The following is a 27398-nucleotide window of genomic DNA, read 5'->3' as shown; positions in this document are numbered from 1 at the left end:
CGATTCTGTGAAGAACCGGCCGAGCAGCGAAACAACGGCAGCAACCGGTTCCTCGGACACTCCCGCCGCAGGGACGCTAATGGCGGCCGCGGCCCCTCACAGCCTACCGACCAATCACCGCCCCGTCGCGCGGGCACGTGACTTCTACCTCAGTAGCCATGGCGCCGGAACCGCTTACTTCCGCCTCGGCAGCAATGGCGGCCGCCCCGCTTTCCGCCCCGCCCGTGCTCCTCCCCCCCCGTCACGTGGCCGGCGCGGAAACAGCACCCGGAAGTAGCGGCCGGCAGCGGGTGCCCCCGCTTGGGTGCACCGGGGGAGGAGGAGGAGAGCGGCGGTCCTGCGTCCCCGCCGTCCCCGGGCCCTGCCCACCCGGTAAGGGCCGACCAGCGAAGGGGGAAGGTGGGGGGGTCGTCGCTGTGGAGACAGGCCTGCCCCTCTCCTCAGGGCCCCGGACCGGGGAGGGGGCTCAGCGGGGCCGGGTGGGCCCTGAGGACACTGGGAGGTGGGTCTCTCAGGCGCCGGGACAGCATTACCCCTGGACGAGGCTGTGCCTGAGGGGTCGGGGGGCTATGAGGGGCTGTCGGGCCGGAGGTGGTGGTGGTGGGGTTATCGCGACCCCTGAGGCGCCCCGGGCTGGGGGGGGGGGGGGGGGGGGGAGATTGGGACTCGGCCCCACGGGAACCCCAAAGCCCAGCCTGTTCTGGGGGTTCATCTTTCTGGGGGGGCTCTCAGGGGAAGGGGCTGCCTCAGCTTGTGCTGCGAGGGGGAGAGCCCGGGCTGGGGGTGTTGAGCAGGGGTTTGCCCCTTCTCCCTGCAAAGCTGGGGCAGCCAGCTGTGGTTGGGGAGGGGGGATGGAGTAGGGGCTGGGGTCAGTGGGAACAGCGCTGGGGAAGAGGGGAAGGCGCGTGCTGCTGTGTCCCAATTGTCTGTAACTCTTTTTCTCTATTGCTTGCATTTGGCCTTCGTAAAGCACCCGTAGCCCTGGCGACTCCCCTGCATCTCCGGGTGTTTGCCTGCAGCCCACATCAGCTCATCTCTGCTGGTGTTGCTGATTCAGGTCTCTTGGCCCGTGGGAGTGGGCGCTGCATGGCCAGCGTAGTGGGAGAGAGGCTGCGCAGCAGCCCTGGCTCACACAGACACAGCACAGGGGAAAGGAGCAAGTTGCCGCTCATCTAATCTACTTCGACAGGGGTTTCCTCTCAAGGGGCAGGATCAAAGTCTTTCTAAATCAATAATGAATGGAGCACGTCACTAGTGTAGTGGGGATAACTCACAAGGACAATATTATCAAGAGCTCTGAACACATCCATAGGTGATTCTTCCTTTAGAGGAATTGTTTTTAAGAGGTTAGAGTTCTTCAGGTTGTTTGGTTTTACTAAAAATGAAACTTGGGTCTTTAGAGGCTGAGTCATGAACAGCATTGGGTTCTTTGTGATTTGAGTTGCCTTTGGTGGCTGGTTCCCTGTTTTGAGTTCATGGTTCAGCTTTTCTATGGCTGGAAGAGCACGTAGTTGTTGTTGACGAGAATATTTGTGTGTGCGAATTTAATGCTGCGTTTCTGTGCCAAAGAAAAAGTGTATTTCAGTAATAGGACATCAACTTCAGTAAAAACTTCTATAATCAAAGAAAAACTGTTTACTCGAGCTTTAAAAGTGGGGCAGTCTTTAGGAGTGGTGGTCACAGATGCACTTTTACAAGAAAGGAGCTGGGGAAAATCAGTTCAGGCCTTGGTGGCCAACGGTTTGCTTCCATGAGTGGTAACAAGTGAACTGGGAAGCTCAAAACTTAGGTTTCAGATGAACTTTTAACTTGCTGTGGTGCGAGCTGAGGTCGCTGACAGGATGAAGTTCATCTGCATCATACTATTTCCTTACCTAGTCTAGTGATAGACAGCTTTGTGCTTCCAAGTGATGTGCCAGCCCACAAAAATTAGCTTAACAATGCTGAAAGGCTGAGGTGGCAGAAGAAGAGAGGTGATCGCAGCAGGAAGAGATTGCTGACCGTTTATGGCAACCAGAATTATTAGCAGAAAGTCTTCCTTTCCTGTGCCTCTGTGTCTCTGCGTTGCCCAGCGTAGTGAGGCCCTGACTGTGACTTGCCTGTCTTGATCCTGCTGTAATATAATACTCAAAGAGAACATGTTGGTTTAAGGCATTTGCTGTAATTTGTTTCTGCCATAATTTTGTCACACCATCATTTGGTGAATAGCTTTTTGAAAACTAGTTGTGTGGTTATGGAAAGGAATTAGTAGTCTGAACTACTGTTTCCTTTCTCTCATGACCAGCTGTCCCCCTTAGTCCCATAATGCATCTTTGTGCCTGCTCTGCTTTGCAGGTTGTTAGAATACTTTTTGCCTCCGCTGTAATTTTACCTGCTGCCAGACTAAGACCTGCTGCCAGACTTGCTAAAGAGCGGAATAGTTGATGCAAGCACCAAAACAAAGCTGCACAAAATTGAAACAATGGCCACGCAGCTGAATTTCCTACCTCAAACCCTTGTTGGACATGTGAGGTGTATCACCTGCTCTGCGGAAGATGTGTGTTGCCTTGCAATTTAGAAAGTACTTTCCCTTTTAAAATTCATGTTTTCTGTACTTCGAAAATGGTAAATGAAGACTGAAAGATGAGGAATTGTAAATAACTGTTAATCCAGCTGTAACCTAATAAGCTAGTTAAGCCTGTACACCAGCATCTTTCCTGCAGGGAGAAATGAATTGAGTGACTCGCAGAACATACCAAGGTCTTAATTTATGAAGAATTAAGAAACAAAACCTATTGATTTATACTTGGCAACTGTTAAGTAACAAGAGCAAAAGTTGCTTTGTTTTATTATGCTCAGTGCTGTGTGTGAGTGCATGAAAATAATCTCTTGAGGCAGTTGGCTGGTAAAGCTGTTGAGTCTGCAAGCTTCAGAACTGCTTGATACCATCTGCTGTATAAATGGAAGATAATGGTCTCTTGCTGCTTTAAAAAAAGTTAAATCTAGAAGTTATCTAAGTGTTTATTACTAATTAATGGAGTATTAGTAGACACTCATTATGTATGCTAGGACATTCTGACTTCAGAGTGAATTAGTGGCATTCCTGTGTGGACCCAGCTCTGAATCAATTTGTTCTGTATTAATTGGTGTGCTTCAAAGGTATCTTTGTTGGTAACTCCTGACAAGTCAGCTTCTGTGTGGATAGAATTAAAATGTCAGGGCTCTTCTATAAATTAAGCCTCGGATCAGCTGATGTTCCCAATGTGCTTTGGGACTCCTTTGGGTCAGTTATACTGAGGTGGAAGAATGTGGTCTGAATGCTTAAGCAGTAGGTTCATGAAATAATGTAAGTCTATTGTCTGAACTGTGGAGTGAATTGTATGAATATTTATTAGATATAAATTTGGAGTGCTTTATAAATTAAAAACAAACTGAAAATGTGCTTTAGCTTTTTACGCCACTTACAGCCTGCAACACAGTTGTCTTTACAACTGTTACACAGGAATGCTGTTACAAAAGCATCATTTCATCATAAGGCTGGTACAGTAAGGCAGTCAGATGACTGCCTCTTGGGAGAATAATTAAATGGTTTGTGATGAAAACTGAGAAAAAGTAAACTTGGCATGAATCAGAGGTAGTACAATCAACTGATAAGAGCAAACTCACCCTGCAAATGCTTTATGTGTAGGGCACAGTTTTGAGTGCTGCCTGAGGTAACACTGTTGTCTTGATTTCTAACTTTGTCTCTCTTTTTTTTTCAGGCTGACCTAAACTGTGTTTTTTCTAAACATCATGGGAGAGATTAAAGTCTCTCCTGACTATAACTGGTTCAGAAGCACAGTTCCTCTTAAAAAGGTATGTACAGCTGTAATTGACTTGTGGGTGAAATGTCTCCTCTTGCTTTGTAGTGGGGGAGACTAAGCTGTCTGGTTAATGCAGAACAGTTGTGGCTGTGCTAGTGACCTGGCTTATCTCCTGAACTGTTGTCCCACGAGTATGTGAAAGCGTGCTCTTAATCTTTGCATGCTTCTCGGAGGTCATTTCTGCATATGGTGGTGGGGAGCAGAGGCTTGCAGCTGTGAGCCACGGCAGCAGTGCCTGGCATCCTGATGCCAGCCATGCCTGAGGAGGAGACTCTGAGAAAATAGCATGTGCTGGGAACCATGAGCATGGCCTGTCATGGAACTGCCTGTGTGTGCTGCAGCCATGCTGCCAGAGCCACCTCCACAGTTCCTACCCATCATCCTCAGGCCGCAGCATAGTGTCTGAAGGCAACTTCTCGGCAGTTGGGCTGCACGCGGGATTCCTGAGAGTGGAAAGATGCCTTAATCACGATGGAGAAAAACAAGTGGTTTCTTCTACTGCGTGTCCTTTAGATGTCTTCTGCTTAACCACACTGTTTAACCACTTTCTCCTCTCACTTGGATTTCTCTACTTCCTTTCACTGAACCACAAGAGAGTGTTTGAGGTGTGCAGTGCTCCAACTTCTGCTCTCTCTGTGCTGAGTGGCAGAGGGCATGGAGTGCAGTACTAGTGTGTAGCTCCTGACCTGGGCTAGCTCTCACGTGTATCTGTGCAGATAAGGCTTGCTGAGGCTGTGGTTGCAGACTAACCTGCAGCAGCAGCCCAGGTTCCTGCCAGACTGAAGGATAGTCTTGCCTTTAGACGCCAGCCTGCTGCTCCTGCAGGCTCAGTCGCTAGTGTAACCATACAAGTCGAGCAGAGTCAGTGACCTGTCTAGCTTAGGGGTGTTTTATAGTTTGTTTTGGGGCTAAGCTGACTTCCAGCTGCTTCAGTTCCCTAATCTGGATGGCTGTGTGGGCTGCGGGAACACGGGGATGGTGCTGGCAGCAGAGGCAAGAGCAGCATTGCATCTTTCAACAGCAGGCTGGTTGCAGCTGGGCCACACAAAAGGGACTGTATCCCCAAACCTAAGGAGCAACACTTAAATGTGTCTAGCATTATTTCCACTGAGTGGCGTGTAGCTTTCTCTAAGGGCTGTAGGATTTTCCATTCAGGATTTCTCATTCATTTTTGCCGGTTTGTGTCTTCTGTAAGTAAGAAAGATCTATTGCTGTTGACTATGCATGCCCTGTCTAGGCTCTGGCTGTCCAGCTTCTTTCTGTTTCTGGCCAGTACCAGATCTGCTGAGTCTGTTTGTGCCATGCTGTTGCCTCCAAGCAGTGCCTCAGGTCAGCAAAGCTGGGAGGCGGTTCAGTGGAAAGACATGTGGGTGCTCTGAGGTGCTGCTTTATGGGGTGCAGTACGGTAAATGAAAGGAGCTGGAGGTTGTGGTTACAACGGAATGCGTTGCTGCTGCTGGGAGGGCTGTGTGATGCTACAGCTTCCTGCCAGGGGCCACTGCCTTCAGCTGCTGCTGACTACTCAGGATTTCGTAAATGAGGACATGTGTAAGCTGAAGCTGTTGTTGACCTGGTGACCTTCAGACTAGGGAATACCTTACCCTCTTGAGTGATTCAGTTTACTCAAAAGTAAAGTGATGCCACAGTGATGAATGTGAGGTATGAAGAAGGTAGAAATAAACAAACTAATTCTGTTTCTGGAGGGAGAAGGAGAGGAAAAAAAAAGCACAATTTGAAGATGTAATTAATCTTTGAAGCAGTCTTTAGGAATACATTTGCTTGCATTATCCCCCCAAAAGTACAGGCAAAGCACATGCAATACAGAGGAAGGAATGACCAACCATCATTACTGCTGGTGAGCACGTTACTGCTGTCAAATCAACTTAAGGAAGCAAAGCCAGAGCAGTTTGAAAACAGGCTGAGATGTTCCTCCTGACAGGAGCAGGAAATGCACAGCTTCATCACCCTTCCTGCTCTTGTCAGATATAGGAAGTACAGCACAGAAAAGAACATTTGTAAACTAAGTCTTCAGCCTTGCTTCTGAGCCGCCATTTGCGTACACTGCTTGCTGTCTTAGATAAGTGCTTCCTAGAAGTCTTCAGTGGGGGACACCGTGGCTCTGCTAAACTCAAGGGGAGAAGTTCTGCCCCTTGTTTCAGTCCAGTGCAGATTTTACCCTTTATGTAAACTGTAGGCATCTCTATTGATTGATCAGAACAAGAAAAGGCTGGTGACCTACCAATCAGCAGTTAACCATGCTGCTGTCTGCCTAAGCAGCGCTTAGCCTTGTTTGGGAGCTGGTGTGTGGCTAGAAATCAAATAGAACAATTGTCTAAACCCATTGATTCATTGTCTGGGGTTGAGGAAAGAAATGTTATCTCTGAGCCTCAGCTGTCTTGATGTGAACTAACTTTGGGTTTGTGATTTCAAGGAGTATGGTTTGGCTTTGGAAATTTTTCTAAAGGTAAACTTTGTAGTAGCCACTGACAGCCACCCTGAAGGGATCCAACATTACTGATGGAATAAGAGCTGAGAACGGCGAGGCCTGGAGCTCTGGAGTTGTGTGCAAAGGGTTGTTTTGGGGGGCTGGGAGGGCTTTTATACAAGGCTTATTTTTAAATCGTTTCAGTGGTCTGAAAGCTCTGGTATGCAATCTTTCTTTTATTTTTGTAGAGACTTTACAAACAGCAGCATCATGTGATTTCTCACATGCTCCCAGAGCCTGAAATACTGGCTTTATTACAAGCAGATTTGTTAGTCAAGCAAATCTGATTTGTGATACGCTATTCTTCTCTGATTCCCTGAGAAGCTTAACTGCTGTGATGGGAAAGTGAATTGTGCTTGTATATTGCTGTTCAAAAAGCTATAAAATCTTGATACAGAGGAGATGAATTCCTGCTGGGTGATGCAGACTTTCTCCAGAGGTTTGTGCTTGTTGATCTGGTATGAGCTGCACGCTTTTGTTGGGTTGTGGAGCATTGAAAGAGCATCCTAAATATACAAAACAGTTTGCTGGTAGAACAGGCCCTGTAAAAACAAGTCAGGCTCAGCACTGCTAGAAAAGAAGACCTTTACCTAATCCTTATACTTTTAAAGATACTAATTGTGCTAGGACTTCCAGCTTCTGCCATGAGATGGGCACTGTATGAGGAACTACTCATTAAGGATAGCAGCTCGTGTGTGAATAATCTGCTTCAGGCAGCTGTGTGTCCTAGGCACTCCAGATGTTCCCAAGATGCTGCCAGATGATGGAAGCATTTTTCTTTCCAGGTCAGCTTTGCAGTGCTGCTTTGGGACTTGTGTACGCCTCTGTTTCTGGCAGCCAGCTATAACTGTTTCAGATCAATAATTTGTGGTGTTAGCTGCTTAATTCAGTAGGCTTGATGTTACAGGTCTGGATACATGCTTTTGTCCAGTGAATGCAAACGTCAATGCTTGTTTAAAAAGCTGCCCCTGGGGGCAGTGCTGGGTCTTCCAGCCTACAGCTATTGCTCTCATACCTTGAACTGACCTCCTGGGTCTCTCCTGGGCCATGGCACAGTGGCTCGTTTCCCAAGGTGCGGTATTCATGATCCAGCTTGTGTCAGGACACACAAAGCATTTGGTCTGACAATGCATGGCTGTGGCTTTTTCCAGCAGTGTTCACACAAACATTGTAATTCCAGTTAGTAAACAGCCTTAGAGAAGAAAGCTATTGTGAAGAAGAGTAAAAGATGGTCTTGTTCAAAGGGGTCTTGAGTATTATAATATTTACTAGATGACAGAAGTTTTGTATAAGCAATCCTGGAAGCTGGCTGAAGAACCTCATTTGCCTTGTGTGTTTCTTCTCCCTCCTGTGCCTCTGTCTTTTCAGATAATAGTAGATGATGATGACAGTAAAGTCTGGTCGCTGTATGATGCAGGACCTAGGAGTATTCGGTGCCCACTCATATTTCTTCCTCCTGTAAGTGGAACTGCAGATGTGTTTTTCCAGCAAATTTTGGCACTGACTGGATGGGGCTACAGAGTTATTGCTGTGAGTATTCTCAGTTGTGTCAAAGTTAATGTACTCGTGCTTGTTGCTCTAATCAGAGGTTGGATAATGAAGATGAACTTCGTAGTGTTGACTAAGGAGAATCCACAAAAAAACTGATTCTAAGTTGTATTCCAGAGTATGCAGCGTGCAGATCCAGGCTAAAAATCTGCTGTACATTTATGGCAGCATTTAACCAGAGCCTTGTGCATACACATTATTAACTTCTCAGTCTGTTTTCTCCCTTGTGTGCCTTGGACACCAGTCATCTTTGCCTCCAGCTGGATCTTTGTTAGCCATGAGGCAAGTGTTTGGGTTAGTTCAGGGTTTCTGTGTTTGCCTTAGGGATGGTGCATAATCTGGTTCTTAGCCTGCCTTGCTGCAAATGCTAAGTCACTCCTTAAAATCCTAACAGCATGCTAGTTTGTGGCTTTTCAGCTCCTGAATCGAACTGAAACGATTGATTTGTGTAACCACAGTTCTGCTGAACAGTATGGCTTTAGGAGTACTGCTGTTTTTCTAGCAGCGGTTAATGATTTCTGTACCTGCCAACTTGATGTGCTATGGAATCACTGAAGAATCATTCCAGCCTCTCCACCCCCCAATTACAGAATGAAGCAACACTGCACCTTCCCCAACAAACTTGCTCTGCAGTGATTTCAGTTGTGTATTTTTGTGCAAGCAAGGGGGAGGTGTTCACATTCTCTGGCTGTAGGGACCTTGCTGAGGAGCATGAGCCTCGTGATACAGGAAAGGCAGGTTGCTGTCTTGAAACCTTTAATGTGAGAATTGGTATGACTTTGAAGCCGACAGCTGATGGGTACTGATCAGAGACCGGCTATTTCTGACTTTTTAGTTGCAGTATCCGGTGTATTGGGATCACCTTGAGTTCTGCGATGGATTCAGAAAGCTGTTAGACCACCTTCAGCTGGATAAAGTGAGTGCTCTGAGATGGGGAAATGGACGTACAGTTGCAATAAAAACCTGATGTTTGAAAGAGTCTCAATTAAGAGCAAGTGAATAAAATAATGGCACAAAAACGTAGCCTATAAATAAAGAGGCTGTGTTGCAATTTTACATTTGAAACTAGTTTATTTTTGGAGGTGAATACCCTTGAAAATTGTCATACTTGGCCTAAATTCAACTGCTGTTCTAGGCCTATTAAATTGTATTGGTTAACTTCAGTTTTTCATGAGATCCTGTGGAAGTTATCCTTCCTAACTCACATAGTACAGAACACCACAATAAAGTATCTTGGATTGGAATAGCTATTGAAGACAAAGGGAAATGTTTGATTTTTTTTTTCTTAAGCTTGATAAGCACACAGAAATTTGAACTGTGATCTGGAAACACTTCTTTCTTTCAGTATTTATCACATTTATATTGCGCATAAAACCAGAAGCTGAATAGAAGAGTGATTCTTTTTTAAAAAAAAAAAGGGGGGGGAGGTATGATGACAGGGTAAAACTGAAATGACTTATTTTTGTAATGAAACGTTGTGCTTAGAGGTCATTTATTTCACAAATGTAACATGATCTGTTGGTTTTTTTCCTTGAATTAGGTTCACCTTTTTGGAGCTTCTCTGGGAGGCTTTCTGGCTCAAAAATTTGCTGAATACACACACAAATCTCCCAGAGTTCAATCTCTGATCCTATGTAATTCCTTTAGTGACACTTCTATCTTCAATCAGACATGGACAGCAAACAGGTAAGGAAGACTGAGACAAGCAATCAGATTCATAGCATTAATTTTTTTGCAATGAAATGTCATGCTGATCTGGTCAGACATGTGTCTAAGCTGTTTCCAGCCTGGGTGAGGGAGGTGCAGGATGGAATAATTGTGACTCTTAAATCCACACCATGAGGAAAATGGAAATTTTCACAATTGGGAGTGTGGAATTTGACAGACGAGTCATTCCGTGATCCTCTGTGGATGCGTGGTTGGATTTAAGAACTCTGCCTGGTTTCTAGCTAAACTGTTTAGAGTAAGAGAACTGTTATTCACCACGTTTAAAATACACACTTGCGATATAAGACTAACGGCTTCCTAGAGCATTTCAAGCACCTAGCTGCAAGGTTTTCCATCTCTCTGCTCTTGAAGCTTCTTCAGGATTTCATTTGGAGTTAAAGCACAGTGCAAGGAAAAGGAGTGCTTACAACAAAGCATCTTAATGTTGGAGTCCTGGGTGCTTGAAGATTGTTACATCTTCTTTCTGTTTTAGCTTTTGGCTGATGCCTGCTTTTATGCTGAAAAAAATTGTCCTTGGGAATTTTGCATCTGGTCCTCTAGATCCTGAAATGGCTGATGGGATTGATTTCATGGTGGACAGGGTAGGTGGCTGTGTACTCTAATGGCTGTGATGTCAATCTCTGTAGAAGATTTACTTAGCAGGAGGTTGTAGATACTTCTGCTGCTTTCTTCATTTACTTGCCCAGAAGGGAAGAGTAAGGAATGGATCCTTAGAAGGTGTTGACTCTCACAGCCCCAGCAATTTAACTGATGCTGTGACCGTCTGCCTTACAGTTCTTTTGTTTATGTAGATCATAAGAAAGGAAGTTAAGAAATTGAGATGGAAGAGGAAAAAGTGCTGGGATCTGTCTGTAGGCCATGCTCTGGAGGCAGAAGCACCTAATGGAACATGTTTTAAGCATTTGTCTCATGCAGAGAGATACTAAGTTGGAACTATAATCTTCATCTGAAGTGCAGTCATGTTTCCCTTTAAAACTAACTTCTCTTTGGCTGTATTGTTAATATTGCATTAAGTTCCTGCAGTGAAGTATGTTGTTAATCAGTGTTTCTCTCTACTGAAAGCTGGAGAGTCTGGGCCAGAGTGAGCTCGCTTCAAGACTTACCCTCAACTGCCAGAACTCCTATGTAGAACCTCATAAAATTCGAGACATCCCTGTAACCATTATGGATGTAAGTTAATCTCAACATAATCCTTTTCTTTAAACGCCATTTCCTCCCCTTAGCAGGTGGGGCCTGGATATTCTGTTAGCAACTCAATAAATATTTGTAGCATCTAACTTCATACTTAGATAAGCCATGTACTGGCCAGGCAACACTGTGACTCTTCTGTGTTGAATTATGAATACTCTGCAGTAACACAGCCATATGTTTACGTATCACAATGTTAGCTTTCTAGCTGTTGATGCCTAATGTGTTTGCTTGTTTTCTGTTTCATTAATGCTGTTCCACAGAGAAGCTGAGAATTGCTTCTTGGAGCAGCATATATCCAGTCTGATTTAATAAGCAATATCTGATTAGATTCAGAACTAATTGCTGTGACTTGTTATGTAGGTGTTTGACCAAAGCGCACTTTCAACTGAAGCAAAAGAAGAAATGTATAAGCTTTATCCTAATGCCAGAAGAGCTCATCTCAAAACAGGAGGCAACTTCCCATATCTCTGCAGGAGTGCTGAGGTCAACCTATATATTCAAGTGAGTCTCTGCATTCAAACCCAATCTGCTAACACATATAGCTGGAACAGCAGTAGGAAACTCCTTTTCTGTGCTTGCTCTTAACTTGCCTGTGCTCTGTTTGCTCTGGTTCCCAGATCACTGATACAGAAGAGCAGGGCTGGGAGCAGCCATGTTCATGGATGGTTGGCTTTGGGGTCTTGGCTATTCCCTGTTTCCTCTGTCTTTTCTCTGAACTCCTGTACTCGAGAGACATGATTTGGCCCTCACAAAAATTACTCCGAAGGAATGTTTCTCTTTTACCAAAACCTTATGCTTCTACACCTGTCTCAGTGTTGTTTTCCATGTCCGACAGATCCATTTACTGCAGTTCCATGGTACCCGGTATGCAGCCATTGATCCCTCCATGGTCAGTGCAGAAGAGCTGGAAGTCCAGAAGATCAGTCTTCACACCAGCAATGAGCAAGAAGAGCAATAGGTTTTGGGGTGTCGGTGAAAATGAGGAATCGGTTTGGTGGTCTTCCTGTGTACAATCAACTGTTCCCACTCTGCCTTTTTCCTTGCGTTAGCCGATTATCACTGTGTGATTCCAACAGGATCAATAGTTAGTGAACTACCCGTGGACAGTAACCTCCAGCAGTGTAATGGGATAGACCTGTTTAATTTTCAGTCTTTGAATTCAAGGAAGCATCTTTGAAGACTACAGTTTTAAAAACAAAGACTTTTTGCTACCAAAGTCTTCACTATCATGTTCTTAAGCAGAACGATATTTCTTTTTATATTTTTCACTCAGCTGTATATATTGCCACATGTAGATCATGTACTTATAAGCTGACATATATTTTTGTTGAATATTTGGTTTAAAAGATGTTTAAGTGCCAATGTTGCCATCACTTATTTGCTTCATGTGTTGTAAGTTAGTTTCTATTTGAAATAAAGCATTTGAATTTTTAACTTCCTTGCTGTTCAAAAATGGTTTTCAATAAAAGTTCAATTTCAGCAAGTGTCTCTTGTATTGCCTACAAGAGAACAGCAGTGCAGTTTATTGCACTCCTGGTTTGCCTCCATAGACACCTCTAAAAATTAAGAAAACCAGCACCTTCTGCTTGAATTCACCTTGAGCATGGAACAGCTTGAATTACAAGGTTGCACTGGTTTAGCTCCAAGTAAGAATTATGTAGTATTTTTTAATGAAGAATGACTAAGACATAACTTGCAAATTTAAGGGTAAAATCTGGATTTATTGAAATACATTATTTTCTCCTTGAAACACCATAAAAAATAAATATGAAGTATTACATCACAAATTGGTATTTAAGAAAACTGTATGTCCTTGTCAGAGGCTGTGTAGATAACCCATGACCATTCTTATCTTTTCAAGCTGTAACCTAGGGATTAAAGAAGTTACCTATTTGATTTACAAACAGTACAGGTATATTAACATATATTTACAAACAGTATATGTTAATGTTCTTCTCTGAAACTTTTTGTAAGAGTTGAAACACTAAACATCACATCCCTTTAGGCTCCAAAAGGGCTAAGTGGTAGCCTTGACTTTTCTTAACTTCCCAGCCTAATATTCTTAAATTCCCAGCCTAATAGGGAAGTTATAAACACAGCTGAGACACAAGCGGCAAGACACTCCGCCACCCCCCCCCCCCCCCAAAAAAAAGGTAACTAAAGAACATTTCTGAAAGCAAAGGCTTTCTCCTCAATGACTTAAAAAATTGACAATTAAAAATTTATATACAAAAATGTGATGTAAACAAGTTACAGTAAAATAGTGTCATATTTCCTGATACTCACAGTATGACAAGTGAGGCTCACTTGCTGAACTCTTACTACAGTACCCAGACCATACCCAATAGCTGATTAAAATCTTCCTTCTGTGTAAAGAACCATTTTAGACCGTTAGCATTTGCTCATACCCATGTTGTTTCAGACCAAGAAGGAAGCCAGCTGTTTATGACAAGAAGCCCTTAAGTTGCAGCTGCCTTCTGATCAGTAGCTGAGCAAGTGGTTCTCCTGTAGCTCCAAGACAAGCTGAGGCCGTACCAGTTGAAGGAACCACTGGTGCCTTCCCAGTGTTACATTGCTATACATTTCCGTGGAGAGGCAGAGTCTGCATTTGCTTTCTTACGAATGCTTTCTGTAAAAGAGAGAACGTTCTGCTGCACAGAAAGTATAAAGCTGTGGCAGGATGGGTTAATTTAGCAAAATAAAAGGAAGAGAAAGAAATTACATGTACTGGTAGCAAGGGGGCAGGGTAGGGTAGCTTCCAGCTTACGTGAATTGGCTTCCCTTAAGTTTTCCTCAGTGTATGTTGTGTAACCACAGAATTCAGGTAGTGCTCGCTGTGCATTATTTGAAGGAAGACAAAAGTATTACCTGCTAAATCTCTTCTTCCAATCCCCACAAGGCCTTCATACAATCCCTTGACTGGATTTTCTCCTGCCGTGATCACACCATGGAGCCAGATAAGCAACATTCTGTGGCCGTGCTCCCTGTAGCTTTTAGTGCCTGGCAAGATCAAACCGCAGCTGAAATCCTGCACTTAAAAGTGCACAGCCCTCACAGAGCTAATTTCTGAATTGGGGTTGGACACCCCTGCCTCCCCTTTGGATTTTACTAGGAGCCTCTAAAGTACAGTTTAGCTTAATTCCTGGTTGTGGTGTGATTGCTAGATAAACGTTAAACTTCATGGAGTGGCCATGGATGAGCTTGGGCTTATCGGACAACCTTTCATGGCAACATAGAATTTCTGTCTTTGCAGCATAGCTTAGCCCCTTGCTCACATCATGCAAACTACAGGAGTCCTTTCAGTAACCAAACCAGCAGTGATGTGTTCTCAGATGTGATGTGAACTCAGAACCTGCTTCTGCTAACATATCTCTTAAATTCTAAAGGGAACTTCACTGCCGCCTTGGTTCAGCTCCTTAAAAGAAAAAATAAAACCAGCAAGTTTCTTCTGTGCTAGAGAGAAAGAATTTTTCATTTAATTTCTGTAGCAAGGACTAACAAGTCTGGCAGTAACTCAAAAGCAGGAAGCAATGGACCGCTAACTCCCATGCTTGTGTGCTTTACTCACAGACAAATTCCAATGTGTAGATAACTCCACATTCATTAAAAACAGGATTTTTAACCTAATCTTTTGATTGTTTCAAATAAGCCAGCTGGTTTCCTTCATGCTTTGCTGTTACTGCAGACTTATCTCCTACAAACACAGCCCAAGTGAAGGAAGGAAAATACCTGGGCAGTGTTTCATACCTGTCCATTGTTGCTCAATGGCCCTAATGTGGGCATCTGTGAATTTCCAGCAGTGTGCCAGCTTCTTCCATTCACCAGGTTTGAGGTACTTGGTAGCTAATCTCCACATTACTGAGCGTATGTGCTGTGTTTCCAGCCTGTGATCTTGCTTAAAGGTCAAGTACTTTGCCACCCAGGAGTCGGAGTCGCTGTTCAGATTGTCCTGCAAAGCCAGAACAGGGGTTTCAGTTAGGATGCTGCAGATGTACCTGTCATTCTGCAGCCTCCCACATCCCCAGCTCTGCAGGTCACTGTGAGTTCATTCTGGCACAGCACATTTTTTTCAATTATTATCTTTATTCTCTTGTTTCACTCTGTTCTAATCATGCACATTAACAAACACTGTTAATAGCAGCTTTGCTGTGGAAGCCCAAGAGGATCACAATTTGCATTTCTACAGTGCCTTTTATCTGGGGCTTGTATGCAGAATCAATTACTTAAATCTCCCTGCTCCCCTGCAACACAGGCGCAGCTGCTCAGCCCCCTTTACCTGCCAGACTGCAAAGAGGGTAAATGACTTTCCCTAGAGCTGCGTGGGAAGCCCATGCAAGGGCCTGATATACACAGCATTACTCCTGAAGCTGCGCCTGAGCCACAGGCATATGCCCTCCTTTCCTTCCTTTTCTTTCCCTGCTAGAGCACTGTCTTCCCTGGTATGGGAGGATGCCCAAAGTCTTACGAAGACACAAGGGATGCAGTGTTTGGCTGTACTTTCAGCATGCCCTCTGCTCAGATTGGTTTGGGCACAGGCTTGGGGTAGGCAGGGGTTCAGAGCGGGGACTGGGGCTGAGCAGCAGCACCTTGCACACAGGGCCATGGGATGAGAGAGATTGCTGGGCCACACTGGGAAACACAGGAGGAACAGCCCCAGCTGTGGGGAAGTTTGAGAAGGAAATCAGTTGTATGACTCAAACAAGAACTGATCACTCTGCTCACAAGAGGTGTCTCCCTTCCACTGTTGAAAAACTCCCCATGTCCCATTTGGAAACCCTGAGCCAAGCCTCTTCCTGCTCAGTGCTTCGGTTTCTCCTTTTGGGAGGAGGAACTAATGCTATCCCACTCCTTTCTACAAGGCTTCGGGAACGGCTGCCAAAGAATCTTTGAAAACCCCTGTTCCGTTCAGCGCAATCTGGTCTTTTTTAACAACAGAAGTTTTTTTAAATAAGGACAGCCTCAAGCAGATGTTGTTGGCATGGTGAGGACTTTTGTTTTTCTTAAGTAAGGTGATGAAAGTAGAGGTCAGGCTGCCACAGGATGTCCTGTATTTCTTTTCCTTTTGACAGCTGTTAATTCAGAGTCTCAATGGAGAGGATAAAGCTACATCTGCCCTGGAAAGCGCAGGGGATGGTGGTGTAAGCTGCTCACCTTTTCCCATTTGTAAAACCGATCAGCTTTGATAATCATGTCCGCCAAATTGATGTGATTGCCTCGGGCGGCAACATCCAGAGATGTTTTCCCTTGCTGAAATTAGAAAGGGAAAAATGAGTTGGAAAAGACCTTGCATGCTTAGGAGGTACAATCTCCATGCCCACCCGGCAGTCTGTAGTAGCAGGCAGCATGGCCTATTGAGCAATGAACCCAGCTGGGATGAAGGACCCCTATTCTCCACCTGTAAATACCTCAGATGTGAGCTAGCTTTGAGCTACTGTGTGCATGGCATGGGGAGTCATTTTGTAGGCTCTGCAGCATTTCCTCTGTTGCTGCAGCGGATCTGCCCGTTCGGCAGGTGTGGTTGGGAAAGCATCCTGTAACCCACAGTGGACGGCAGGGTACTTTCAGGCTCTCAGCAACATGGGTGCAGCTGTCAAAGGACCAGCTCAGCACTACAATCCAAGGCACTTTACAGCCTTTTGCACAGCAGGTTTGCTGACACATGAAACTGAAGTGATTGATACAACCTCATTAATTTTATAGGCTCCACATATGCATGATTAGAAACAGTCTCCTAGGAGAAGCACAGGCTGATGGGACTATGAAAATGTAACTATGCTCCTTACATGAACATGATTTTGGATTGGGCCGAGGGTTGCATTCTTATCTAAAAGCATATAGGAGAAAGGAGCAAGATTTTAAAGTGGTATGAAGGAAGGTGAGCCAGCCCAGCCATCAAGCATGCCACTGAGAATGATTCTAGCCTCAGATGTGAGCAGAAACCCAATTTCACACGGGAAAGTGTGAATGTGTTCCCTGTGCTGAGTCTCACTGCGGTTCCACAGACTGCTGGAAGGTGGCAAACATTCACTGCAGCTGAAGGCCATCTCAGCCAGGTGGATTCGAGTCTGTTTGTCCTTTAACCCACTGCAAATGGCAGACACTATTTTAATCTCTGCCCAAGCCCACTTCAGCATTTTCTGGGTACATACCACGCTTTCAGGCTGCATGCAACTTGCCTGACTCCTCTAGAATTCCTTTCATTGATTTAATTTGAGGGCAAAAGCCCTGGACACTGGTGCCAGATCTATACCAACCAGACACTTTTAACCTATTAAAACATGTGTGCTGTAATTGTTGAGGTATATTATTTATCATTATTCAGGAAGATTTTTGATATTAATGTGCATGATAGCACAAGCAGAAGGAACCAGAACAACTCTGAGAAGAAAAAGTTTGCTCATTGTGTGAACTGTTTTCTACCTTTTTAAAAAACAGTCACCTCTTTCCTGGAAAACACATCAAAATAACCTACTCAGCAGTGTTTCAAGGCCTCATCCCTGGAAATATCCAGATTTTAATATTATTACTAGCTTTCCTGGAAAATTATGAAAAACAGTGTCAAACACCATCCATATTTTCCCTCCATATCCCCATAGAGTCTATTCAACTATGGAGAGATTTACCTTGTCTGTTAGCTTCAGATTAACTCCCGCAATGAGAATCATCTCAGCAATGTCCTGCCTGCCATGCTCCGCAGCAATGTGGAGTGAGGTCTGCTGCCTCTGCAGAAGGAGAGTGAAAGGACTAAATTTCAGAGAAGCACAAGTACAAGTGTGAGGCTAGAAGGACAGGACAGAACAATACCAGGAGAAGGCGCTGTAAGAATGCTGTCAGCTCTGCCCTTCTTTCCCCTCTATGCCTTTTTAAACTGAGGGCCAAACACCCTCCTACCTCAAACTGGAGTTGGGTTCCTCAGGCTGAGCAGAACTGATCTATCCCTGTCCCAGCACCAGCACTAGGAAGCCTCCCTGATAACATTTCAGAAGGAACCTCTTCAGTTCCATAAAGTTCCCTAGGGTCATGTATAGGACTATATTATTTCCTGTTCAAACAATTTCTGTTGGCAGATAGTTTGGCCAAGGGAGGAAAGGACCTGTGCTAATTCTTTGTTCCTGGGACACAGGGCTGGGTTAATGTGTATGCATTGTAAAATGTATACACCTTGGGACTGTTTAATGGAAACAACTAAAACACAAAACGTGGCAATTTTATGGTGTCATCAGGAGAGAACACCACTACAAGAATGAACATTAACCAAAACACGGTGAACAAGCTACACGAAGACCCTCATTCACAAAATTACAATTTGGTGAGACAACCAGCTACCTCCAGTCCTGCCTCCCATTCTCAGCCCCCCCCAAACATTTTGCAGAATATCTTCCAGCCTGAAATTTCTCCCGCCTGCTTCCACCAGGGCGGAGAGAGCCTGACTACGCAATGTCGCTGTGCACGGGTCGCAGGGACATGGCACAGCCCACATGTTAAATGCCATCAAGTGATTACCTCACTGCAACACTCAGAATAATTTCACAGCTTTCATGTTTCCTAAGTTGCACTTCCAGGTTTTCCTCATTTTAAAGCACTCCTCTTTAATCCTGTCCCCAAGGTGATCAAATCCCCATGAAATGGCTTCACATTTCAAAGACAAAGAACAGGAGCTGCAGTCTTACATTATCTGGAATGTCAAGGTCACACTCTGCATCGATGAAGAGCTTCACCATGGCTGGGAAGTTCTGCAGTACTGCAATGTGTGTCGCTGATGCATTTTGCTGTGGCAAAAAGACCCTGTGATTAGGAAGAGCTTAGCTCATGGCACTGAAAGGACCATGCTGTGCCCAGCATGTCTTATTCTACGTCAGCTGCCAGCCTGGACTGGGGGCAGACTGGGGATACTACCCCATAAGCACAGACCCCACAGCAGCACTGGTCCTTGCAGAGCTGCTTAGTGCTCTTTAACAGCTCCATAAGCTGGCTTTGCCTTTTTGTTAGTGATGAGAGCATTGAGCAGGACTTACATGATTAACAGCATCTATGTGGATTCCTGCATTCATGAGGATCCTGGCTATCTCCTCATAGCCATGCAGTGCTGCGTAATGAAGGCAATTCATCTTCTTCTGAGAGACACATCAGAAGAGATGGGCATTAGTCAGGGCTTCTTCTCAGAGGCTGCAGTTGTTATAGACTATCCACAGAGATCTCTTTGCTTCCCTCCTGCAAGAGCCCCATGCCCCCATACTGACAAATTCATAGAGATTGTCTCCACAGCTAAACCAGTCCCAGGCAGCTTCACCCGCCTCTTTGTACAAAGCCATGCGTACTTTCCTCTGGTCTCCCTGCGCTATTTCTTAAGTGCCGGGCTCCACATAGCCTTACCCGATAATGGGTGCCCTCCCCGGGAGGCCACAGGTCTGGGCAAAAGTCCACAAAGTAGTGTTTGGAAATGGAATCACCTCCATGGAGCTAACCTGAGTTTGGGCATTGACATCGGCACCTGCTTCCAAGAGCAGCTTGACACAGTCGCTGTGACCCCCCTCAGCAGCCAGGTGCAGAGCTGTAAGTCCTTCCTGGACAAGGCAAAAAAGGAGACAAGCAGCATTTCTGTAGACAAGGCCAAGACAGAGAAGCATCATGAACAAGCCTCTACTCCGTCTCCTGAATCCATGACATGTTAAAATACCAATTCTGACAGCCAGGGATCTCCAATCAACTGTTAGGAAAATAAAGCACACAGTTATCTGCCACCAACATATCAGAGTGCTGCTCTGTCCTTATGCCACTGGAAACAGCTGGCCCATGGACCACAAGACAGACATTGTGTTCACCATCTTTTCTCCCCTTCAGCCCATTAGCAAGCAAAAAAGGATTTCACGTGGACGATGAAGACAAACCATTTTCCTGGAGTAGCCCAGAGAAAGCCATAGGCAGCACTGGAAACCCATGGCCCTCAACCACTGGTTCTCCGTTCTGAGGGCTGCAGCTCATTTCTTTACAAGAAAACAGAAACAAGCAGAATTCCTAAGTGATTTAATCTGGTTCTATTATTGCTCTTTGCACAAAGGGCAGCTCACCTGGGGGAAGAAAAATGCTACCAGAGTTACCACAGAAAGTGGTTTCCCCTTTCTTTCAAATCTTAATCATAACCAAATATACTTTTCTAAGACAGTAATCAAATAAGACTAAAAAAATTGCCCATAAACTTAATTGGGAGTGTGCCCTGGAATAAATAACAGCATTACTAAGTCAATATTTGCTATCTAAATCATTAACTGTGTTCCAGCCACATAATTTTCCAAAGCAGGTCTGTCAAAGAGAGATCTCAAACAGAAGGTCCATATGTTCAGTGACTAAGTCAATATTATAAAGCATAGTGAAGTTTAGTTTAAAACACACTTAATAACCACTTAGGCACTTGAATGTACAAGGGTCAGGGAGAAAAGATGATGTTAAATGGAGTGATAAGGTAGGTCAGCAGATACAGCAGGAAGAAAAGGCAACACTTTAGAATTGGATATTGGTCCAAGAAGGATGTTGCCTTTCACTGATACTCTGCAAGTGCAACCTGCATTTACACATGTACACTTTAGATAGAAACAGCTATCTCTAGACCTCTCCTGTCTGTCAATACTGACTATTCAGCCCCATGACTGTGGCAGTATTTCTAGGAAGGGAAAAGACGAAACTGATGTGGTTTTTATTTCATTTAGAAGTACTTACTACATTCTTTTCATCAAGGTCCATTCCAACATCTATAATCTTCTGCAGCACAGAGAGGTGTCCGTTTTTAGCAGCTAAATGCAATGCTGTATTTTCTTCCTGAAAGTAAACATCACTTCATACATATACGTATCACAGGACTGAGTGTTCATACACCACAATCTTGCACAGAGTATATCCAGCGTGACTGAAAAGGAGGTTGTAACCAGTGGCACGAGTCTCAAACAGCCTTCTAATAGGTGCAGCAGGAAAGGAAGAAACCCAGCTACCTTGAACTGGAGCATGGCCCACCAGGCTCGCTGCGTATCCTGTCTAAAAAGTCCTGGAGAGAAATCCAAATGGACTGACGTGCAAATGGCTTGCAAGGGGTTAGGGAAGAAAAGCCCTGCCATACCACAGCCATAGTTACAACTACTGACAACTTCCCATCATGAGCCTCATTTGGTATCCTGTTCCCTGACTTTCACATCCTATAATCCTTGGAATTTACCTCCTTCACGTGTGGTTTTAAGCCCATACCTTGTCTTTGGCACTGTGAGAACAACCCAGTTGAATTAGGAACTCCACCACCTCCAGCTGCCCATACTCTGCAGCCAGGTGAAATGCTGTCCTGTCCATCTTTAAAAGGAAACAAAGAAATACAGTCCAAGAAGGGCTCAGAGAGCACAAGATTAGATCATCTGCTGCAAGCAATATAACAAAGCCTTGGGTGATAACCTAGTCCACCAGGGGAAAAATTGCTGCACTTCAAAAATAGTTATCTTTTATTCTGCTATTAACTTTTATTCTGCTTTACATTTGGGATGACCCTAACAAAAGAAGGTGAACAGAACTGCCTACTGGGGCTAACAACTCCAAGCACTGCAGTCTTGCCAAACACTGGAATAGAGATCTTTTCAGTGTTTATTTCATATAAATAGAGGATAATAAATGGTTTACTAAAAGCAACTAAGGATAAAAAAATTGAATTAATATCTAAGACCCCAGTTATCAAGTGAGTCAAAACCCATTTTGGGGAAAGGCAGATCTCTTGTTGCTTCATTTAACTCCCAAGCATCAGAGTGGAGATCACTCTTGGAACCATGAAGACCACGGAGCAGAAAACAGTGTGCGCTAGCTCCTGTGTGTTCTTACACTGTCTTCAGGAACAGATCAGCCAGTGCTGGAAAATGCTCGAGAGGGTTACCCTTGGTTATTACTTACCTACAATACACTACGGAGCATCAGCTGCAAGAGAGGAGGACACTGAAATTCCTGAATTTATTCTGCAAAAGGCTACATTGGGAAGCCCTGGCTGCCGAGGCTTGACCAGAGCCAGAATCCCCATCATCCCTAGGCCCCACTCTGCAGGAGGGCTTCCTGGAGTAGCATCTGACTCTGAGTCTCTTCCCAAGATCAAGGGCAACATTCCTGTTAAGCTCAGCAGAGCAAGATCAGACCTCGTGAAACAAAGCAGTGAAGAGCCTTTCTACCTTGTCTGTCTTATCCACACACATGTCCTCCAGGTCCTCCATGATGAACTCCATCACCTGGATGTGTCCCCTCTGAGCTGCACAGTGGAGCAGGTTCCTGCCATTCTGGAGAGGAGATAAAGGACCGCTCATTTAACAAGTCCAAGTCTTCAGACAGTCTCTGTTAAGAACCTGTTCCTGTTAGCAAAGACCCATTCTATGCCTCCCTGCACCTCTAGGGCTAAACTAGCTAGGGCTGCAGACAGCAAGTTATGACTGAAGTATTAATGCTCATTTTCCCAACCAAGGTCTATTTGAAAATACCTGGACTGCTGATTCACTAAACCCATTTCCCATTTCTGTAACAACTTCCACATCACCACTGCACAAATGTGAGCTATGAAAGCTGTGTACATCTCTATAGCTACAATTATTACACCTATTTTAGGAATAAGGCAGAAGTGCAGATGGCAGTCTGCATAGCAGATGCTGTCACACACAATTACCTTAGCTCACAGGTAAGCCTTTCTCTCCCCCCTCCCGTCACTGTCTAGAGCCATGTGATGGACCCACGTAGGGAGACTTTCTCACCCTGTTGACACAGTTAATCTTGGCCCCAGCATTGATGAGGATCTGCAAGACGCGGAGGTGGCCAAACCAGGCAGACAGGAGAAGCGCATTCATTCCAAACTGGGCAGAAGAGAAGAGAGAGACAGCTAAACTGCAGTCACCACCATCCCCACCCTGGAGGGAAGCTGCCCTCTAGCTTCATGAAGTTTCCCAAATACTTTTGTTTCTCTCTGGGCTTTTTTTTACTATTACTCCTGCCACAGATGGTCGCAGCAGCTGAGCAGGACCTGCCTCTTGACTGCCACTTCCCAGGCAATGGTGTGTATTAGCCCGGTCGTTATGGGGACAGAGAACGTGCTGGCCGTCACTGTCTTCTCACAAGCCCCAACAACATGAACAGAAGAAGCCAAGCATCCCCATGCTACACAGAAAACCTCACAGATTCTACCAGCTTACTTCCTGTTCACTGTGCATGCAAGGAAAAGGCCAAAAGACAGAGCACGGGCACATCTGAAAACAAGGCTTGCTCCAGAAAGACACTGCACCTGCCTCAGCAGGGAGGTCACAACTTCCCAAGCACTGCAATGCATCGTGCCACCCACCCAGTGCAAAGGTGCCAGCCCAGCACCCCGCCCCCCCCCCAGAACACATTTGCAGGACATGCAAGAGAGATTCGCCCAGCACCCCATCCCCAGTGCTCCCCCCCCAGAATACATTTGCAGGACATGCAAGAGAGATTCGCCTTCATACACTGTCTTTGTCATCAACCGGGACATCGTGATCCAGGAGCAGTCGCACAGCATCCACGTTCCCTGCTCCTGCGGCCCAGTGCAGGGCAGTCCGGTCTGTCTGGAAGGGAAGGAAGGCTGATGTATGCAGAGCGCGTGGCTAGCCACCAGCCTTCCTGAAGGCCAAAATCTCCTTTGCCATCCATGGAGCCAGAATTTCTCACACTGTGCAGGGTTTTCTTGGACATAGCCCTCTGCCTCTTTGCTTCCTTGTCAGGCAGACAGGTACTAGTCACCTTCTACTCAGAAACTGCAGTTCTGGCCTATAATGATAGCATAGGAATGAGAAACATTGCTGACTATGGAATGGACAGATTGAAACAGCAGGGATGGGTGCAATCCAGTATTTCCAGGAACCTACTGGTCAACAAGGGGAGACCTCCACCAGGAACTGAGTTAGTCCTACAGCCTTGGCGTACAGAGATAGCAAAATGAAAGCCTTTCATTGCAGCTGTGTATATCTGGCACACGGGTTCCAAGCGGAACCATAAATTATCACCCTCCCTCAGTGCTTGCAACTTTCCAGTCCGGCCAGGATGACAGTGCTGTGGGTTTCAGTGTGTTGTGAAACTGCTCAGGTGCCACAGGCCCTACTTAGCACTGGGCAGTGTATTTTAAAGCTTTGACCAATTGAGCAGCTAATGAGAAGAGTAACGTTAAGGAGCTGCAGTTCTGAAAAAACACCCTCAGCACTTCCTGCAGCTTAGAGGTGGAAAAATCCAGGACTTACATTGGTTTTGGCTTTGATGTCAACCCCTCTCCTGATGAGCTCCTCCATCCTGGCTGTGTCATTACGCTTTGCCGCATCATGGAACTCCTTCTCTGAATGAAGCACTGGAGCAGAGACAGAAGAGCAGGCATTAAAATAGTGCTAGCAAGTAGCATGTAGCAGCATGCCCCAACAAACCTCCCCTTCATCTCACCAGCCCTGGTGGTTTCAAGGAAGGATGACTGCAGAAAGATTCTTCCAGCAAGAATCCCAGCCCTACAGATGCTGGCATGTTTGCTGGATTGTCTTCTCCCACTATCTCCCCTTCTCCAAGTACCCCTGTGCCACATTAGTGCTCTTCCAGTCCTACCAGCTTCTCTTCTAATTCAGTGTCTTTCTCTGCATGGGCTTGCTTCAGCTGCAAAACCTTTTTGATCCATTAGGTCCATGTCCTCTGGGCATCCTCCAAGGCCCAGAGCCGGTGTGAGGACTCGAGGCAGATGACACAGACCCTTTCTTCTATCCCTCCACTTACATCCCACTGCTCTACAAGGAGGCCTTTACACATGGTCCTGCTGTGCTCCTCTGGGCAACCTGAATCAGTCAAGCAGCACAAAACTGCTAGCCTGGCCTGTGATCAGTGTTGCATCTCTTAATAGACTGTGGCATTTCTGGGCATAATTTACCACAAGCGGCAGTATTTGTCCTGTACAGTTAGGCGCAATTTAAGGGTGTTTACTCGCCATGCTGGGCCTTGCCCCAGCAATCTTCTCCTTGACCGAACAAACCTTCCTGCCAAGAAACGAGAGCAAGGCTGTGACTGTGGGCCTGCCACAGCCCCACAGGGAGGCTCTCAAGGTTTTTGGCAAGGCTGGTGTCAGTTTTTGTTGGACTCTCTGCCCTAGTGCTTTTGGGGAATTCTTTCGAGAAGCGCTTCACTCAGACCCTCAGCCTGTTGCAGCCCGTTGGAGAGCTGCCTTGAAAGCTCTGCTCTATTCTACGTTTCTGCAGATCTCAGGCTGCAGTTTGAGGGTAGCAGGGTCTCTGTGCAACTTCAGTTTGTATCAACGTATCAACTAGACGCTAACCACATGCCATACCAAAGGCATCAAAAGGTATTATCGCTCCCATTCCACCACACTGAGGAGATAAACAGGAGACTTGCTGTCTAAATAGTACTACCCCCTTTCTCTCTGGAGGGCACAGAGGAAAGGCACCCCTACTGTGGACTCTTAAGGCAACAGAGGTATAACCTCATCCTCCCATTTCTGGTCCTCTTGCCTTGAAACAAAAACCTTTAGCTCAAGAAAAACACAAATAACACAAATCTTAATACCAGACAGGATCGTTCAAGAGTGTTGGACCTGCTGCTACAGGCAGTAGGCATTGGACACTGATCTCTACAGGAACAGGGTTTTTTGTACTGTATATTCAGACTCAGTTCTCATCTGGTCAGGTGTGTTAACAGGACTGCATTTCCACACTTGCATGGACCCTTCAATTGAGAGGAAATATCAGGACAACTTGGGAAAAACCCGTGGAGTTTATGTTAATTATTAACACCAATGGCTACACACATACTACCTCCTTGCAAATGCTTATCTCTGTTCAGTGGAGTAAACCCTATGTTTCAGTTAAGCAAATGTCACTGCCCCTGCTCTCCATGTGACAGAAACACGTTCCTACATTTTATGATCGCACAAAGCATCATTGTCAAGAGATGCCAAACTGCCCCTTATTTATTCTTTCCTCTACCTGTGAAGATGCAGTAACAAACCTTGCATTGCTACAGCTGTAGAAGCTGCAATTTATTTATTTTCAGCAACACATGGGAAACCATTCGACAGTGTGAATGTGGATGGAGTCCACACCAGCAAAGCTAGCCCTGTAAATGTAAATGCACTCCTCATCATGGCATGCACCCATCCAACAGCAGCATTTCCGTAGATATTTAGCAGTTTTTCCTTCCCTTTTGAGCTCAGGTTCCAGGGTAATTCATACCTTATGGTACTGAGTATGATCCAGTTATCCCCAACAGTGTGGAACACAACTGAAGTGACTTACCATCAGTGCAATGCACCAACTCACAGGCCGTTTATTATGCAAGAGATTTTAAAAAGCAGCAAAGGAGATGAAAGGCATGCAAAGAAATGCGCTGAAACTGTCTGCTGGGCTCTACCCGAGGCTGCAGGACACAGCAACAACCCAGTACGGCCGGGGACTGGTCGGTAAAGGGGGCCAAAACGCCGAAGTGGGGGGCACTGGCGTTACATGCAGCATCCTCGAGATAGAGGATGCTCTGGGGCAAAAGCAGCCTCGACCTCCGCCTAGGTTATACGCCTACTTTGTTTCTGAACGGATCTGTATACGTCTTGTTATTCCTTAAAGCATCTCGGCTCTGTCCAGTCCCCCGCACGGCCGGCGGAGGCCGGGGCCGCGCCCGCCCTCTCCCGCCAGACAAACCCCCCGCCCCGCTGGGGCAGCCCCCGCCTCGCCCCCACTCACGGGTGTCGCCCTCCGACGCCAGGTCGTCCCCCATGCCGCGGCCCGCCGGCCCCGCCAACCCACCGCCCCCGCCTCAGGGCGGGCTGACAGGGGCGGTCCGGCCGCCTCACGAGCGGGCTGGCAGTCGCCGCCCCACCGTCGCAAAGCGCCTCTTTAACTCTTATTTAAAGGAAGATGAAATAAAATGAAGCCTCTTTCGGACAAACACGGTGTTTGCGGGCCGTTTTGGGATGACTTGAGAGGGGAAATCCAGCTACCGCCATTTCAGTCAGGGGGCCGCACGGCTGTTACCAGTGGCACCCTTTACCTCAGCATGGCTTGGCTAAGTGCTGCTATTTGGAGGCTGCCGGTGCTTTAATTCTGTTTTCCAAACTGATTTGGCTGGGGGGGATTTCTATTCTGTGGGAAATATGGGGTGGGTTGTTGGGGTTTTTCTCCTGAAAGCAGGGCTCGGGGTTTGGCATTTCCTGGGGATGAGGTGCTCTCATCTACCACACAGCCAGGGCACGGCAGCAGGTGCAGGAGGGGGTTAAAAGCATTCTTCACCCAGAGTTTTAGTTACTTCTGTTTCAGCATCTGGGTCTGGTTTTGTCTTTTATTGCCTTTTCCATTTTGATAGCATGAGGTGGAAGGAACCAGGCAGTGGCTGAGCTGTGGCTGGGAGGAGAATCAGATATGTTTCAGAGAGGTCTGACGTAGGCAGAAAAAAAAAGGTCCAAACAGCCAAAAAATTTACAAAACTGGGCTCTTGGTCCTGGCAGTGTTGTCTGCCTCCAGGCTGGAGGGATGCTGCCGCCTTGTCACGAAGGACCAGGTAGTGGCTCTTCTAGCAGCAAATCTTTCCTGGAGCTACATGGGGCCACTCTT

The 27398-nt window shown here is 45.9% G+C and overlaps 2 protein-coding genes across 5 annotated transcripts; one reads left to right on the top strand and one right to left on the bottom strand.

Annotated features, from left to right (window-relative positions):
• The first annotated feature begins 251 nt into the window (after window positions 1–251).
• On the top strand, window positions 252–12232 carry SPG21 (SPG21 abhydrolase domain containing, maspardin). Its single transcript, XM_075044595.1, has 9 exons — window positions 252–372; window positions 3741–3834; window positions 7696–7857; window positions 8711–8791; window positions 9416–9561; window positions 10076–10184; window positions 10666–10773; window positions 11155–11295; window positions 11630–12232. The coding sequence occupies exons 2-9, from the start codon at window positions 3772–3774 to the stop codon at window positions 11750–11752; spliced, it is 933 nt and encodes a 310-aa protein (XP_074900696.1). The 5' UTR covers window positions 252–372; window positions 3741–3771; the 3' UTR covers window positions 11753–12232.
• Window positions 12233–12505: 273 nt separating this feature from the next.
• ANKDD1A (ankyrin repeat and death domain containing 1A) lies at window positions 12506–26626 on the bottom strand. Of its 4 annotated transcripts, none has more exons than XM_075044590.1 (15): window positions 26532–26626; window positions 24048–24151; window positions 23280–23378; window positions 22551–22649; window positions 21981–22085; window positions 21028–21126; window positions 20509–20607; window positions 19260–19358; window positions 18810–18908; window positions 18465–18563; window positions 17418–17516; window positions 15946–16041; window positions 14542–14743; window positions 13663–13794; window positions 12506–13423 (listed from the first exon to the last, which is right to left on the bottom strand). In XM_075044590.1, exons 1-15 carry the CDS (start codon window positions 26563–26565, stop codon window positions 13362–13364), a joined length of 1527 nt encoding a protein of 508 aa, XP_074900691.1. In that variant the 5' UTR covers window positions 26566–26626; the 3' UTR covers window positions 12506–13361. The 4 variants fall into 4 exon arrangements, with proteins under 4 accessions (XP_074900691.1, XP_074900692.1, XP_074900693.1 ...); XM_075044591.1 differs by having other exon boundaries at window positions 18810–18905; XM_075044592.1 differs by lacking the exon at window positions 23280–23378.
• Window positions 26627–27398: the final 772 nt, after the last annotated feature.

This window comes from Buteo buteo, chromosome 13 (genome assembly GCF_964188355.1).
Source record: "Buteo buteo chromosome 13, bButBut1.hap1.1, whole genome shotgun sequence".
Taxonomy (NCBI): Eukaryota; Metazoa; Chordata; class Aves; order Accipitriformes; family Accipitridae; genus Buteo; species Buteo buteo.
The sequence above is the reverse complement of the archived record's forward strand: the minus strand, read 5'-3'. Positions and strand labels throughout refer to the sequence as shown.

Excerpts from the sequence above, each read along its gene's own strand:
- ANKDD1A (XM_075044590.1), bottom strand. The coding sequence starts at position 26,565 with ATGGGGGACGACCTGGCGTCGGAGGGCGACACCC. Across the intron at positions 22,650-23,279 it reads CGGTTGATGACAAAGACAGT|TTTGGAATGAATGCGCTTCT; the intron begins GTATGAAGGCGA and ends TCTTCTGCCCAG. Across the intron at positions 13,424-13,662 it reads TGGAAGAAGAGATTTAGCAG|AAAGCATTCGTAAGAAAGCA; the intron begins GTAATACTTTTG and ends TCTCTTTTACAG.
- SPG21 (XM_075044595.1), top strand. The coding sequence starts at position 3,772 with ATGGGAGAGATTAAAGTCTCTCCTGACTATAACTGGTTCAGAAGCACA. Across the intron at positions 9,562-10,075 it reads CAGACATGGACAGCAAACAG|CTTTTGGCTGATGCCTGCTT; the intron begins GTAAGGAAGACT and ends TTTCTGTTTTAG. Across the intron at positions 11,296-11,629 it reads AGGTCAACCTATATATTCAA|ATCCATTTACTGCAGTTCCA; the intron begins GTGAGTCTCTGC and ends CATGTCCGACAG.